This window comes from Plectrocnemia conspersa, unplaced genomic scaffold (assembly GCF_051122295.1).
Source record: "Plectrocnemia conspersa isolate PC_06_02 unplaced genomic scaffold, ASM5112229v1 ptg000006l, whole genome shotgun sequence".
NCBI lineage: Eukaryota > Metazoa > Arthropoda > Insecta > Trichoptera > Polycentropodidae > Plectrocnemia > Plectrocnemia conspersa.
The window spans coordinates 5,791,652-5,808,885 of NW_028277170.1; the positions used below are offsets into that span (position 1 = coordinate 5,791,652).

The 17,234-nt window shown below is 27.0% G+C and overlaps 2 protein-coding genes across 3 annotated transcripts in view; one reads left to right on the plus strand and one right to left on the minus strand.

Annotated features, from left to right (window-relative positions):
- LOC148234095 (frequenin-2) overlaps window positions 1-17,234 on the minus strand; it is a 260,251-nt gene that overhangs the window by 37,416 nt on the left and 205,601 nt on the right. The gene's annotated exons all lie outside the window — the stretch shown is intronic.
- LOC148234097 (uncharacterized) lies at window positions 6,363-8,015 on the plus strand. The gene is made up of 2 exons (XM_088187731.1): window positions 6,363-6,417; window positions 7,044-8,015. The coding sequence occupies exons 1-2, from the start codon at window positions 6,403-6,405 to the stop codon at window positions 7,857-7,859; spliced, it is 831 nt and encodes a 276-aa protein (XP_088043857.1). The 5' UTR covers window positions 6,363-6,402; the 3' UTR covers window positions 7,860-8,015.

Genomic DNA, 17,234 nt, shown 5'->3' on the forward strand with positions numbered 1-17,234 from the left:
CGTTTAATAATCGCATTACATCTTATTCATTTCGGTATTAATAAATATTAAATTTTTTATAATACATAATTTTATTTGTATTAATTAAATATTGTTTATAAAGTAATTAAGGAAAAGTCTTCTAACAAGGATTCAGTATGATAAATGTTTAAAAATATAAAATATTTATATAAGCCGTAAATGAGAAAGTAAATTGAAAGTCTTTGGATTGTATAATCTTATTGTTGTAGTTTTAGGAATATTTATTGTTAATATTCGAACTGTAAATACTCTTTTATGACTGTTGCATAAAGTTTAATGCTCATTGACTTCCTGAACGATTGAATTTAACTATACGACCATATTTTATTGTCTAAAATTTCGCCACAGTAATGCTTAAAAACTCACCTAACCCAAAATTGAGGTTAATTTGCTTATTATTTAAATTTAAATGTTGCTTTAAAGATGGTTATATGATTATTAAAATAATCATAATAAAACTAAGCGGGTCACTTGTTTATCAAGCAACTTGTTTAAGTGTCTTGCAGGTGAACAGAAACAATTTTAGGTTCATCAGGATTGAGCAATATGTCACATGTGAATGTAGCCATTAATGCTATGAAAGTTATTTAGGGGAGAAGTGGGAGCGCTGAGACATTGTAAAAACATACAGTCGCCAAATTTTTTTTTATTAATAAATGGATTAAATAATATTCATTGGCATTTAAAAATTGTGATATAAATAATTTTTTATTATTGTATATCTATTTTATTTTTCTTATTACAATTGGTTGAAAATAAGATAGCAATTTAACTTGAAAATTAAATTAAAATGGGATAATATGAAATATACTTTTTGATCCGCTGTAGTTTTATTTATTTAAAAATAAATAATTTGTGTATTAATTGCCTTTACATTATATTTTAATATATTTGTATATATTTTCTATTTTATGGTGATTAAATCAAATATAGCTTTAAAATTAATTAATTTATTAATCGGTTGTTACCAATGTTGTAAATTAAATGCCAATAAATCTAAGATATTTATAAATGTATATTTAAAATTACAAATCAAATTACATGATTGTTGAAAAACCAATATAAATATAAATAAAATATGATATCGACGAATATGGCTTTGACGAGTAATAAAATATAATATCGATGAATATGGCTAAAATACCGATAGCATCTGTTTTTCAAAGGTTGCTATTATTGGCCAATTAGTAGATAATCTCAATATGAGCTAAGGCTTGAAAGTTTTTTAAAAAATGATTGAACGCAAATAATTTTGAGAGTACTATTCTTAATTAATTTTCGTACACTTGTAAACGGGGCTCTATAGAAATAGTAGAACGTCAAAACGACTTTAAATAATCAATCCTTACCTTGCCAATTATCTCCGAGAGACTGAAGTGTCTTACCAGATATGTAAAAAATATTTTAAAAAAATACTATGAATAAGGATCAAACCAGAAATAGAGAAAAAAATTAACACTACAATAGTGCAAGTGAAAGTGCAATAGATTAAAAAATACTGTATTTTTAGATATAGCCCAGGCTTTCGAGTGTGTCACACTGGATTACTTTACAAAATTCAGAGACTGCTTCTACACAACGTATTCTTATTAATCTAATACTAATTAAGATCAGAGAAGTAAACATAAAACTTTAGCAAATATAATCGGATGACCCTCAAGTCAGTGTTTTTTAACCGATGCTAAACATGGTAGATTAATTTAAAAAAAATTGCTACATTTGCCGGTGACACTACAATAATGGTGTTTGATACTGACCAAAAATAGCATTACAGAAACTGCAAGATCATTTCTCGAAAGCGTAAGATATGATAAATTATATTATAAAGAAATATATTTTAAACATCATTACAATAGAAAAAATTGTTATTTTGTAAAAGATTAAACTATTTTCCCTTTAAAATTTCATAATCATAATCTTAATATCAAAACTTAAACTAAAATATTTAAAATGCGTTTTATAAATCATATTAAATAATAAAAATGTTATTTCGAATACAGTGTATTCAATCTATAATTTAGATACACTTAGTTTCGTTTAACATAGTGTCAATTACTCTGCTAACATATAAGGCGTATAAAAATCTGACGTGTTTAATTCTAATTATAGAACTCAGTTACTTAATCTTTGATACCTACAAGGGAACCATGATTTTCAATGATTCAATCAATGATAACTCTTAATACGATGACCTGAATAATTGCAACCATTCACGATTTATACCAATTAAATTCACCATTAGACGCGCACGCTTGTCAGCGTGTCAGATTTTGATAAAAAATCTGACCTCTAACGTAATTAGTGGTTATGTGTTGAATTAAATGCAACGCTATCTTTATTAAAAAGCACATTTCGGTACATAATCGGTTTTGAAAGATTGCGCAAAATGGATGGCGCAAGGCAGAGTTGTTACCATACTGAAAGAAGCAAAGAAGATGGACGCAATAGTGTTTATGAGATGTACCCAATGGGTATTTAATGTCGTAGGTATCCAAGGGAACTATCACAGACGTGTATGTGCGAAAATCGTGAAAATTTGGCGAATGTGTATGTATAATACAAGCCAGATGTAGAAAGTAATTTATCATGTGTGTATTCGGCTAAGGTTAATGATGTACACAATGACGCCGAACGTGCACGCTTCTATATGATCGCATCCCACCTACAGGGTGTTTATGAGTCGACTATAAATAAATTATTAACTGCTAAATGCCATAGACTAAATGCCAAATACCTGTATGGTGCAATCCGTATTTTGTTGAACTGTTGAATCATTGAATCAGTGATTTAACCATAAAATAACATTAAGAAAAATCTTCTTTAAGTACTAATTAAAAACAATTAAGCGACAGTATTGAAAAAGTTTCGCGACTTATAGATGCCACAAGAAAGCTTAAAAATATGTATAAAGATGGACAAATTGATCAATGCTATAGCCGTTTAAAAATTTCAGTTTGTAATTTACTATCTAAAAATACAATTAAATACGATTGAAAATTTCACTCTATATATTGGACTTATTTCACCAGTGTGATATTATCAATTGATCCTTGCGAATTATAATAGTGGAGTTAATCATTGTTAAATTATTGGGAATGTAACATATTTATATTAATAACATCGGCTACTTTATATCACACATTAGTTTTCATTTCTTTAAGCTTGAAGTTGTTATAATGGTAGTGTCAATATAAAACATAGTATGATTAATAAGTAGCTATAAATAAGCTGCATTGGAGAAACTTCAAACGTGTTTGTGAGATCTTGCTTATTTTCTAAGGATAAACAGACACTATTCAAGAATACGATGTTTCTTATTAATTAATTAAATTAGATAAAATTAATATTTTGTAATGTTTTTCTCTTCTAAATAAACTGTTGTGACATAATGCATTAACAAAGTATATAAAAAGTTACGATCGGTTTATAAAACTGTTTTTTAACAAATTTGTAAAATTCTAAAACTATTATTTAAAATTAAAAATAAATTTCAGATGATAGTATTATTATATAAAAGTGGTACATTAATTTAATATGTCCCAATTTACTTAGTTACATTCTTGAGAGTAAAGGAATTGAATAGTTGCTTAATCTGTAGAGAAGTCTAATTTATTTTTGGTATGCTTAAGTATACAGTTTTTGGTAAATTTGTAAATACTAAAATTAATATGTTTTGTGTAAAAACATCACTTGAGATCGTCACGGGCTTATCAACCCTCTTAGCGGTATCGCCGTACATGTACGGCGGTTCATCTTTTACTGTTTTGAGGTACCACGGTTAGTTAAATATTTACATATATAACTGAAAAATTAAAAAAATATTATTTAATAATATTTTTGTAATTTGATTCATTATAAATGATTTTTATAAAAAAATTTTTATTAAATTATGAAATAAATTAACATCACAAAAAATATTAAGAGCCTCTAAAGCGATATTAAAATAAATCAGCGAAATTTGATAATAGATTTAAAAAATGCAATATAAAATAATAATAAATAAGAAACAACAGAAATAATTACGGAAAAATACTTAAAATTAGCTCACTTCCAGGTATATACTAACGTGTATAAATTAACTCAATACTTAAAGGGCTAACCCTTTGAGCGATATCGCCGTTCATGTACGGCGGTCGATCTTTCACTGTTTTGAGGATAGTTATATTGACATATATAACTGAATAAGTAATAAATAAAAAATATTACAATTCTAAAACAAAAAATATTTTATTTAATGTTAATAATTTTTATAGAAAATAATAATAATAAATTTAAGAGTACGTATATGAACATAGCAACAGATACATATGTTACAATAATTTTATAAAAAAATATTGAGAGTCTCTGAATTGATATAAAAAAATCCATGAAAGCCGAAAAATATATGAAATAAATTAACGAAATTTAATATTAGAAAGGCGTTAAAATAAATGAATAATACCTACTCATACAAGAAAGTAGTAAAATAAATCAAAGCAATTAAACGTTGAAAAACACTGACTTTTTTATAATTTACTATACATGCAATATAAATAATAATAAATAAATAACAACAAAAATAATTGGGGAAAAAATACGTAAAATAACTCACTCTCAGGTAGGGCATCCAAATACCCGGCCAAATTCCCCGGTTAAACGGGTATTTTTCGGGAAAAAACCGGGTACCCAGTTCGGTTCCGGGTATTTTTTGTAAGCCGTTAAGAGTCTAAATTTTAATATATTTGAATCTTTGATTAAATATGACGTGATTTATTTTATTTTATTTTAATAATTAATATCATTTTTTAAAAAAATAAGGTATTGAAATAAAATCAATATATTATGTAATTATTAATCAAAATATTTTTACATTCCATCGTTAGGTACATATATACATATACTTACATACTACATACATGTGTAACAGTACAAAACCGAAATATTTATTTTAACACATATTTGGCAATAATAATACAAATTGCACATGAAAAATACCGAGGAAATAATTTTTATTAAAATTATAAAAGAAATTAGATGATTGGATTTATTATATTTATTATATGTAGGTAGAGAAACAAAGCTTATTTTAGTGATGTTCTTTTTGTAAAAAGTTGTATTTTAAAAATACTAACGAATCTAATGTGTTATATTTTCACCCTACAACGCATTAAAATTTATTTTTATTTACAACTGCATCCTTTCAAAATAATCCTTATCTATGCATTCGCTTATCTCGAAATCTATAGGCCGCTAAGTGCTGTCCCTTTTTTTGTCGTTCAAAGACGTTAGTCGCTTAAGAACGCCGATTCGGCTCTTCCATTTAATTTGAAGTAATGGAAAAAAATATTTAAATGAAATTAACCGGATACCCGTCAAAAATTACCCGGTTTTCGGCTCCATGAAAAACATGACGAGTAACCGGGTACCCGGTTCCGGTTCTACCCGGTTCGAATGCCCTACTCTCAGGTGTATACTAACGTATTAACAAATGTGTTTAAATTAACTAATTACTCAAAGGATTAAGATCTAGTTCCATTTAAATCACGGATTTTCGAATATAATATTGATTAAATTAAGTATGTGAGTAGTCAAAAAATAATTATAATTTTTTTTGTTGTTTACATACATGAAAATAAATAAATAAAATAATTAAAAATATTTTTTTTATTTTAAGATTATCTTATCAAAATTTTTAAATTCAGAGTCGGAGTCGGTAAAAATTTTCAATGATTCTACAACCTTGAATTAGTTAAGAAAATTAGGAAAATATAGTGAAATCTTACTCGACTTGATCGCTTGGTTTAAGATATTAAATATGGCATATTAGTTCATATTCTCGGTAATAATTGAGTTTCGTTCCAAACAATTATTTTGCTGAGTGAGTATGACTAATAATAAGTATAGGTCATCTTTAACTGTTGTCTTATTTTCTCAATACTTTTAATTCATTATATCTCACGAAATTGTGCAAAATATATATAGCATACGAATTCATAATCTCGGTCATGATTAATACGTGTTATTTTCTAGTTAAAATATTGCATTTGTAATCCCACTGTAGTCGTTCATCACAAGGCCCGGTTGAAGATTTTCTTAGCTGCTAACTTGCGAAACAGCTGATTATCGATAGCCCTTATGCGCATAGTCTATAGAGACTATTTTCCAGCGCTTCTTTGATTTTGCCACTATAGAGTGTTTTGTTATTTATTTATTATGTTTTTTTTGCCGGCTTCGAATTACTCTCACTGGGACAAGTGGATGGCGTAGCTAGGTCAAAGAATTGGTTATTCAACTGTGGAGGACCCATCGTGGGGAGTGGAGTTGGTATATAAGAGAGTACTGATGCATTTCATGTCATAGTTCACTTACGACTTTCAAACACCATACCAAATAGGCATCATCATGAGATCCATATTGGTATGGAAAACATCGTTGTATTGCAATAGAAACATATCAACATTGAATAAATTATATTAATAATTAATATATAAAATCAATAAGGACACCATTGATTTTATTTATAAATTTAATATATTTTTATTCAATATTGAAATGTTCCTTTTGTGAGTTTAAAATTATTATAATATATACAAAGGGCTGTTCAAATATTTTCCGCTTCTCCGAATTCTTATTTTATATTTGTAGGGACCTATTTTGGGACTTACACCCTTCCTTTATAAATACACAGCTTTAAACTTAGTAATTCAGTCTTGATAAGCGAATTTTAATTTACGGTAGTAATACTCTTTCTGGTAAATAGCGACTTATTTATTTTATCTATTGTTTATCTTTATATGTGTATATTTTGATTGTGAAAATAATTGTATGATGACAATATACGTCACAAGTGCAGTGATTTTGGGCTAATAGCCCATTTCGTAAGCGTTATATAATAAAATTAATGTGAACAGACCCGACCTGTTTCTATCGAGAAAATTTGTTCATTCCTATATTCCAGTGCCACATTACTCCTTTTCATTTTCTTTATTTTTTTTAATATATGTGTATTCAATTTATGTATTTATTTTTTAAATTGCTTTCAGATCCTTTGCGGACTTGTTGCCCTTTGTCACGGACAAGGGTACAATTACAATGCCCCATCAGCTAATTCTATTAGTAGTTTTGGAAGTTCTTCCTTTACATCTGGATCTTCTGGTTCTCTTGGATCGATAGGCGGTCAAAGTGCTGGCTTTAACGGCGGCATTAGTTCTGGAATCAGCTCCGGATTCGGAAGTATCAGTTCCGGATCATCGGCAGGATATGCCAGCTCTGGAGTGAAGCAATCGTTCTCCGGCAACGCCGGATATGCCAGCCAAGCCCCAATTATACACAAACATGTGTACGTCCACGTAGCTCCCGAAGATCCAGAAGAGCAAAGAGCCAGAGTATCACCAGTTCTCCCACCCCCTACCAAGCATTATAAGATCATCTTCGTCAAGACTCCATCTCCACCTTCATACTCAGCGCCGGTGATCCCACTGCAGCAACAAAACGAAGAGAAGACATTGGTGTACGTCTTGGTCAAGAAACCAGAAGATCAGCCAGACATCGTAGTGCCTACCGCTGCAGCTACTCCACCTTCCAAGCCCGAAGTATATTTCATCAAATACAAGACCCAAAAGCAAGCCGTCGGCGGTGGTTCTATCGGAGTTGCAGATAATGGAATATCAGTAGGAGGAATCTCAACCGGAGGATCTGTGATTAGTGGTATTTCAGGAATCACCGGAATCGGAGGAACTGGAATTGGAGGATCGATTACCAGCGACTCTGATACCATATCTGTCGCAGATTTTGCCAGAAGCGGACAAGCTGGAGGCTCGCCTGCTCCCAAATATGGACCCCCCGGATACCAAAACTGAAGATCTTGACAATTAACGTAATATATTATAATATGAGCAGCATTATTACGGTGGCAAAAATAGCGTATTTATTTAATTAATATTTTTTAATCACTTAATCTATGTAAATACACTTATTTATTTATTTTATATGCATAATAAATTATGTACGTTAAACTTTATATTTTATTTTATTCTGGCTGTGCGTTTATATGACATTTAGTAATTTTTAAGTGTCAGTAAAAAAACGAAAGTATTTCATCTTTGAAATATGAATGCTTATTTGAAAGTGATTGATCATTAGAAATATTACTCAATGCTTGCGAATTGCAAAACGTCACTTTCGTGTGTACCGTGGTTTTGGATGAAATGATTTTAATAAAAAATGAATTTAAAAGGTCGAATATCTTAAAAGGTGAGTAAATATAATTTCAGAATTTCAGAATTCAATTGAAATATAAAAGTCGTTCCATTTCTTCTATATTAAAATTAACACAGACACAGTAAAAAATAAACGAAAGATTTAAAACCACCATATAATTTTACATAATTATCAGCTAATTGAATATGTTTCACAATAAATGCTAGTTTTTAGTAGCCGTAAAATATTATAAAATGGACTATAACGAAAAACTGAACAATATATAAAAAAAACAATTACATAAAGATCATAATAATAATAAAGAAAAATCTATTATAATTTATAATATTATTACTTTTAATTTAACATATTTTGTTAAATTAATATTAATTAATAATTATAATATGACGTTTAAAAACACTGCTCAGATATTATAATTAATAATAAAATGCGATTCAAATGATCTTTAATAGTTGGTTACAGCAATCTCCTATCAGTAATGTGCTAAAAACAAGATCTTATTGGAAGAAATATTAAAAAAAACATGGACTAAGAAATTTAGCATGTAAGTCAATTTATCTATGTGGCAAATTTTTTTAAATATTTCAGAATAAAAATATATATTCTAAATAATTATTAAATATTATTATGGATTTCTGTAGTGAAAATATCATAATTTCTACTACAATTATTAATTATTGTAATATTGAGCTCAAAGCTCAGTTTAGATGTATTATAATAATCAATAATTAAAATAATATAATATGTTAAAAAAACACATTATAAGATAAATTAAAGACAAAGTATGGAATTAGTAACTTACCATATAAGTTATTTTTGTAGCAAATATTATGAATTTTTACAGTATAATAAAATTTAAAAATAGATGCTTTTGTAATTTTTTCAGTAAAGTATCCAAGTTCTACTATAAATATTAATTAATGTAATATCGAGCATAAAACTTAGTTCATATAATAAATGAATAAAAACCTTACGTTTAAAATATGTATAATTAGTGAAAAATAATGTTTAATTACATTATAATATACAAAAAAACAGATCTAAGAAAGTTACATTTCGTTAAAAAAAAATCAGAATTATTTCAGTGCAATATAATCAATAGTATAAATGCATTTAAATGATTCTCAATCATTATGGTAAAGTATAGTGAAATTAAATTTAGTGATCTTTGTGGCAAAAATATTTCAGTTTAAATAATATAAAAACAAGATTTTAGTATGTTTTTATTTTGTTTTAATAATTTAAAAATTTAAGATTTATAATAAATATAATTTAAAAGATGTATCAAATAACAGGTAAAATTAAATTTAAATTAAAAAAAAAACACAAAAATCTATGGTTTATAAAAAAAAAGTTTCATAAATCATTAATACTAACCAAATTAAATCAGATTATCTAACTAATTTGACTTATAGCTAAGCAAATATCTTACTAACATAATGATTGTAGGATTTTATTTATAAAATCTGTTTTAAATTAATTATAATAATTCAACGTTTTTAAATATTTCAATAAAAAGTTTACTGAAATACCTATAAGTTATTTAATTAAATAAAAAAGGCAAAAATAAACTGTTTTTATTAGTTTTTTTTTCTTATCATAGTTATAATTAGGTTACGAATAAGTAATAAAAAGTATATTTATTAAGTAAAATTTAAAGATAAAACATATTGAATGCAAAAGTTTCAAATAATAATTTATAAGTATTGAATAAACATGAAATATTCTAGCCATCTATTAGCTATTTGTAAAACTAGATAATTATAATTTAAGACAAAACCGATAGATAGCACTATTAAATAAAAATAATACAAGAGTCTAGGAAATTTAGCTAAAATTAAATTAAAAAGAGCAACATAAATCTTATAATACAGGAGATTGCTTAATATTTTTTCACCCATAAATCTTAACAGCTGTTAATTGCTTAATTTTAAGCCCAAATTCCAAATATATTTAATAATACTAATTCTACGTGATCGCTCGTTAGTTCATAACACAAATCATTCTGACAAAACCGTTAAATGTTTTGCATAACAACCGGATTCAAAAAAAATGACAACAAAAAGTAGGATTACCAGATTGACTGATTGGTTTTTAAACTATAATAATTCGATGATCTGTTAATGAGCTTGACCAATTATCTAATATTTTCACAATTTTAAACGACCTGAATTTTACGTTTTGAATTATAACCATTTAAGCACATTAATGATATCATAATTAATTATAAATAAACACAGAACATATATTTAGTTAAATAAAGCATTTTTGTATTTATAGTAAATAATTAAAGTATAGCTATATTTAAAAAAAAATATTATTTATATATACAGGTAGCTTAAAAATATAATAGAACGTCAAATATTTATATGCCATTATCCGTTAATTTCCGAAAATAAACATCTCTTTTTAATTAAATTCAATATTTTTATATTGACGTATAATTAAAGGTCATGTCAATATTTATTTGACAAAGTCATAGCTTTGCAAAAAGTTCCGGTAACCCTTGATGTTTTTTAAATACAATTTTTAAAAACAGCTATTTTGCTAGTTAAAATATTGTTTTGCTCATAATATTTAACATTAATTAAAGTTAAAGTAAATGTTTTTATTTTTATAAATTCATCTCACTGATCTATTTGTTTCGTTTGCATATAAAAAGTTATTTTTATTTATTATTTATATATTTTTGTATTTGTAGATTTCATAAAATTAGCTTTTTATATCATTTTTTACATCAATAGCATTGGCTTTGCTAACGATTTACAATAGGATAGTCAATTATTAGTTAGATTAAGTGTTGAGATATATTATATATTTTATTTTTGAACCATTAGATTTATTGTTGATTTAAAAAAAAATATTATGCTATAGTATATGTTTTTATATAGTATATAATACAAATATAATACAAGATTTTAATATTTAAATTAATTAAAAAGTATTATATAAATAATTGGATGATATAAAAATATGTTTTCCACAAAAATTTTTTGGTAATAAAAAGTTTTTCGACTAATCTTTATATGTATAGTTAAAATGGATAAACTTTGAGGTCATTTAACTTATTAAAAAAGAGGGTATATAAAAAAATATACATATATTTATATGAAGAAAGTTTGCTTACATTAAAATTATAAGCATCTCGGTGACCTTGAAAATTTTTGAGTTATTCGAATTTAATATTTATCCACCAAACTTACACAAATTATTTATAAATATATATTTCTGTACCTACTTTATAATAATATTTAAAAATCTTTATATTATGTGAAAAAATTATTCATAAATAATATCGTACTTTTTACTTATATGAAAGTTTAATACATTTTATATATATGTATATACTTGTACAAATTTCATATATATTTAAAGAAGTTTAATAATAGAATATTACGGTTTATTAACTAGTTTAGCAAAGCAAAATTTATTTCCGCATGATTCGAATGCTAACTTTCGACATTGCTAACTTATAATATTAATTAATGCGCACGTCTTCAATTTAACACAAATTTTAAAACATAAATGTTAATTTGGACCATGAATATTGAATAAATTACATTAAATTCGTATAAAAACTTATTATTCAGTGTCAATATGACAAATTTGATAAAACGGTTGTCGACGTCGCGACATAATATGACATTCCTATGATGCGTCGTAGGAATGTCATATTGTTGTAATGACTCTTAATTAAAAAAAATCGTTTATAAATATATGTATGTTGGATTTGCAGTGCAAATTTTTAATACACAATAGGTTATACTGACCAATTGGATATAAAATATTTATAGGTTGATGTATAAGTTCTAACATATTTTTAATACTAGATTATTCTATCCAGGTAATCAAGGAAAATTCCAGTATCTTAATATTTTTAAATAAATGCTAATGCGCCCACCAAAACTTATATGATATGTATGGTAGAGATGCCACTAAAGACTAGAAGCCCTAGAAGATTTATGAATTGTGAATTTATTGGATCGTATTTTTTTCTTCTTAAAAATCGCGCATAATACCATGCATTTTTTCACATTGATTGGTCACTGAATATAAAAAAGTATGTAGTCTACAAAAAATGCCAATGTCAGTACTAGTGGCGTATAAAGAAAGTGTATTATGAGATTTTGGAATTCATCCTATGCTCAATAGAAGTGAAATTTAAGAAAAAAATACACAGACAGCTCAAAACATACATAAACTTTCATGCCGACACTATAAAACCTATAGCAACTATTATATCAAACTTTCCATTTCGATCGTAAGATTTGATCCAGTGAAGCGACACCTTTGAGTTAACACGAGCTTCAAGATTTTGCAGATTTTACGCCACAAATGTTTACGGTCGGAACTGTGTTACTTACTAAAATAATATAATAAAATTAATAATATATACTTTGTTGATCAAAAAATAAATCTAATTTTTATTAATTAATTTGACGTTTCATTCAATAAAAACATTTTATAATTTTTTTTATAGTTTAATAAACATGACGATTAAATTATATGATACAAAGAATATGCAAAATCTAAAAATAGAGCTCAACGTTTATATTATATTGTCAATCTATCAGAGGTGTGGAGATTATGGGGGGCATATGTCCCCGGGGGTTAGACTAAGGGAGGTGCCAAAACGGGATGTAAAAATTTTAAGGCATAATTTAAATTATATCATTATTTTTTACATTTAAATATGACGCAATTGACCAGTTTGCTACAGCAAAATCTTGAAATATTTCTCTATAGATAATTTATTTTTATTTCTTATGTACATTTTTATCTTAATAAAATTTCCCTTGCATTTAATCGTGAGTCGATTCTTGTATAATAATAAATTTAAAAATAATAATAGGGAAAGCTGTCTTATATTTTATTTTAATTTTTATTACATATTCCGTTGTAACCTAACAGGCGTACGCCCAATGCGTTACAACGGGTAAATCTGTACCAACTGAGTAAGTTAATCAGACATAACCAATTAATACAAGTAAGTATTACCCACCAGACTGAAAGTCTGAGATGCGGTGACATTTATATTATAAATTATTATGTGTTATAAAATTTATAATGAATAGATATCACTGCAGTTAAGGCCAGTTTTTTTAATAATAGCGCGTTTTTATAAATAAAAATTCGAGTGCCACTACCGGGGCTTGAGCCCGCAACCTCAGAGTGACTAGTCTGCGACGTTACGGACTACGCTATTCCTTCCACGGGCACTCTTATTAATTTGTATTTGTTGTTTTATGTATTTTTAATATGTTCATTTAAATAAAAAATCAGAAATTTTTTTTTCTTACCTTCGCAAATTATTTTAAATTAATGATAATTCCACTATTCTTTAAGTGTTTGTTAATAATATAGTAATCGTATTATTGATGCTATTTAGTAACGAAATATTTTTTAACACTAAATCAACAATGTCAGTGGAGATAAAATATTCTCAGTTAAGCTATATTATGATTTGAGTTTCAGCTCGATTATAATGGGACAATATTAGTTAAAAATATATGCAATGCAATAGGCAGGGATGCCAATAAATAAGTGTCAAATGTAGTTCTAAACATTTAGATCCGGAAATTTTTAGAACCACATATAGTCTTTAGTGAGAATATTATAACTGCCATCAAAGCAGATCTAAGGTTAATGATACAGAAGCTAGCACAAAAGCTCAAAGTATTGCCTACATTATTTCACAGACATTTAAAAAATCAGTGTTAATTTGCAGAATATGCGTATCTCATAAATTGTCTAAGGAAAATGCCAATAATTAATGATTATAGATTAGAAATATTTATTTTTAAGTAAAATTGATACTAAGGATGAAAAGTGGAACCATTACCTTAACATGAAATGTAAAAGGCAGACTTTGGACTACACCCCAATAAGATAATGTTATGGATTTAGTGAGATATAAAGGGCATAATTTATTATGAGTTATGGGAGTACAAGCAGACAATCAAGTGTGCTCAGATAATTCGTTTAAAAGCGACTTATACAGTAAAAAGTCCTTCCCTTATAAATTAAAAATGGTAAATTTTACACCAAGACAGTGCTCGCCTTCATGTATCAAAGAAAACTATGAAAAAATCAATTGATTTTCTTAGAAACTCCTTTCTTATTCATCGTATTCTTCAGATTGCTCCAAGCGACTATCATCTAATCAAATCCATGTAACAGTTTTTAGGTAGAAAAAAATATTTTTATTATTTATATTTGCGCTTTTTAGCTTTATTTAGTTTTGCTAAAGTACATATATTTGATTGAGAATCCTTCAATAGGATGTTTCGATTATATATAAAAGTATGTAATATAAATTTACCCTCATTACTGTTACTATAATAACATTTATTTGTATTTAAATTGAGTCATGCATCATGTAATGTTGCCATTGTTGACCTATAAAAAAAGTGAACTAAGCGTATGTAGTAGACTTGGAGCTGTTAAGTCTAAACAGCAACACAACAAGTCCACTGCGGTTTACCTAAGTATTTAATGTATGTCAGATTTTTTAAATTTTATGACGAAATTATTTTTCGTTGGAATAATTCACGCCCAAAGCTACTCCGCCCGCTAGTGCGTAACACAATTCACACAATCGCGCATCCGCTCGATTTTAAAACCGTGCCAGCTGCTCGACCATTTTTAGAGCACCTCACAAAAGGTTAAGCGTGACGGTCGTCAAACTTTTCCTTATGAAACAACTCATGTAATCATTGACAAAACAGTCGAGATCCAATTATTATTGCTTCCAGCGTTATGTCATCGAAGCCCGCACAATTTGCTCGCTGCAAAAGTAATTGTCCAGGGACGAGCATAAGAACAGCATCCGAGGTCACTTTCACCCAAGTGGTGCACTGACCCAATGCTGGCCGAAAGATGGCATGTGAACTTGCGTCACTTCTCATAACACACTGCCTTTCACACTCGACGAATCTCACTTTTTTGTGCCGTGTTTTATTTCTTTTTTGTGTCACCGTGTATGCGCTTTGTTCTGTATCGAAATACTTTAGTCGTAGCTAGAAAAATATTTGCGGTTTTCGTTTCTAAATTTTAACTTTTATTTTTTCAATGAAAATGTCATTTCATTGTGTTTTATTATTATTTTGATATAAATTTATTATTTAATTAAGGATTGAAAATTTAAAAAAATTAAAAATATATGAGTACAAAACGGGTGGCGAAGTAGCAGAAACTGCACATAATAAGATTTTTATAGATTTTAAAAATGAATTCGATCGCGTAAAAAGTTTTATTGTGCTTAGATGACAGAGAGTTTCTCAAAAATCTGAATTAGAATCAATCAGCAGTAATAAGCATTGAAAATATTATAATATAGAGAGGTGTCAGACAGGGACGTGTTCTTTCTCATACTCTATTAAATTTAAACATTGAAACCTTATTGAAAAAGCTCTCCACTGCAAAAATGAGACAATCAACAATAGTTGTTATGCTGATGACACGGAAATATTTGCTGAAACCATTGATAACCTTCAAAGTTCTCTAGATTGTGTGAATAAAAAATGAATGAAAATAGCCTATAAATCAACATCAATAAAACAATGTTTTTTATATTAATATAAATATATATTAAACTTTTTTTTTTTTATATAATTGATGTTTGCGATATTTTTGTGATTAAGATGTGATTTATTTATATTATCTTATATATAATTATCATACGTTTTATATAATATTAATTTTAGAATATCACAATAATATTTATTTTTGAAAGATTTATCTCTCGTACACTGATTTAATTCTACTCGTGTTAGAAGTAACATTAATTAAATTTTAGCTATAAATGTTTATGGAAATATCATATAATAAAATATATGTCAATATTGGATAACTCTTTTAGTCCCAGATAATTTGGTCTAACATATGCATTTTTTTTATTTTAAAAATATAATTGATTTGCATTTTTAAATATATTATGTTAGGTTTATATATTTTAAATAACGAATTTTTTGTATACTTTAAATAATGTGAGGTATTAAAAGCTACAATATAAACTTGATTCAACAATAAAAAATAAGTATTTATTATATTTATTTATTTAAAAAAAAATGAATCAAGTTTGCTTTATAAAATAAATTGTTTAGTACAACTGATCTTTAGTGGGTATTTTTTTTAAATAAAATTATTGAGATTTACTTTCTTATAATATTGAACACAAATGCTTAGTGAAGCATATTCCCTGGATTATTTGCGTAATAATGTGTCTAAATGGAGATAAAAATGTTGCTACGAATATTAGAAAGAATTTCGTGTATGCAATACCTGCCTTTGTTTACACTTCGCCAGCCATCCCTATCAGAAAAAGGCGCGGTCATATTTCTGTTACATAACAGATTAAATAAAAACTGGGATAAAGCATATTTATTGTTTTATGTTAACTAGTCGCGCGTATACAAAAATAAAAAATATCGAACATGTAAAATCGAATCTTAAAAATTTGCACTGAAATATGGGATGCAAAAATGTGGGATTTTTCGCATAGGTAGGGTGAACTGATATTTTTGCCCTCTTTGACTGAAAAATAAACTATTTTATTTTACGCCTTGCTTTTAAGAAATATGGGCATCGTCGTTTTCGTAATTCTAAGCCATGGAAATATCGTTTTCAACAAATAAGATGTACGAATTTCAAAAATAAATTGAAATATTTTTGGTATAACCGGTATTTTATTTTATAATACTGGTAGTACCAAATCCCAATTTATGCCTATGAATGGAGATATCAGCCGAAGAAGCTCTTTTTAATGACATTTTTTTAATAAAGACACATTTTTTTAATTAAATAAACACATTTATCGCAAAAATATGAATTAATGTAAAAATAATTTATATCAATCCCTTTTTTCCATCGGCTATGCTATCACTTTTTAGGTTAATAAATATTTGACCATTTAAAAATGGAGCGAAAATATCACAATATTTCTGCCGATTTGTGGCGCCGGTTCCAAACAAAACATGAGAATAGCACATATTTTAACGAAATTTAAGATACAA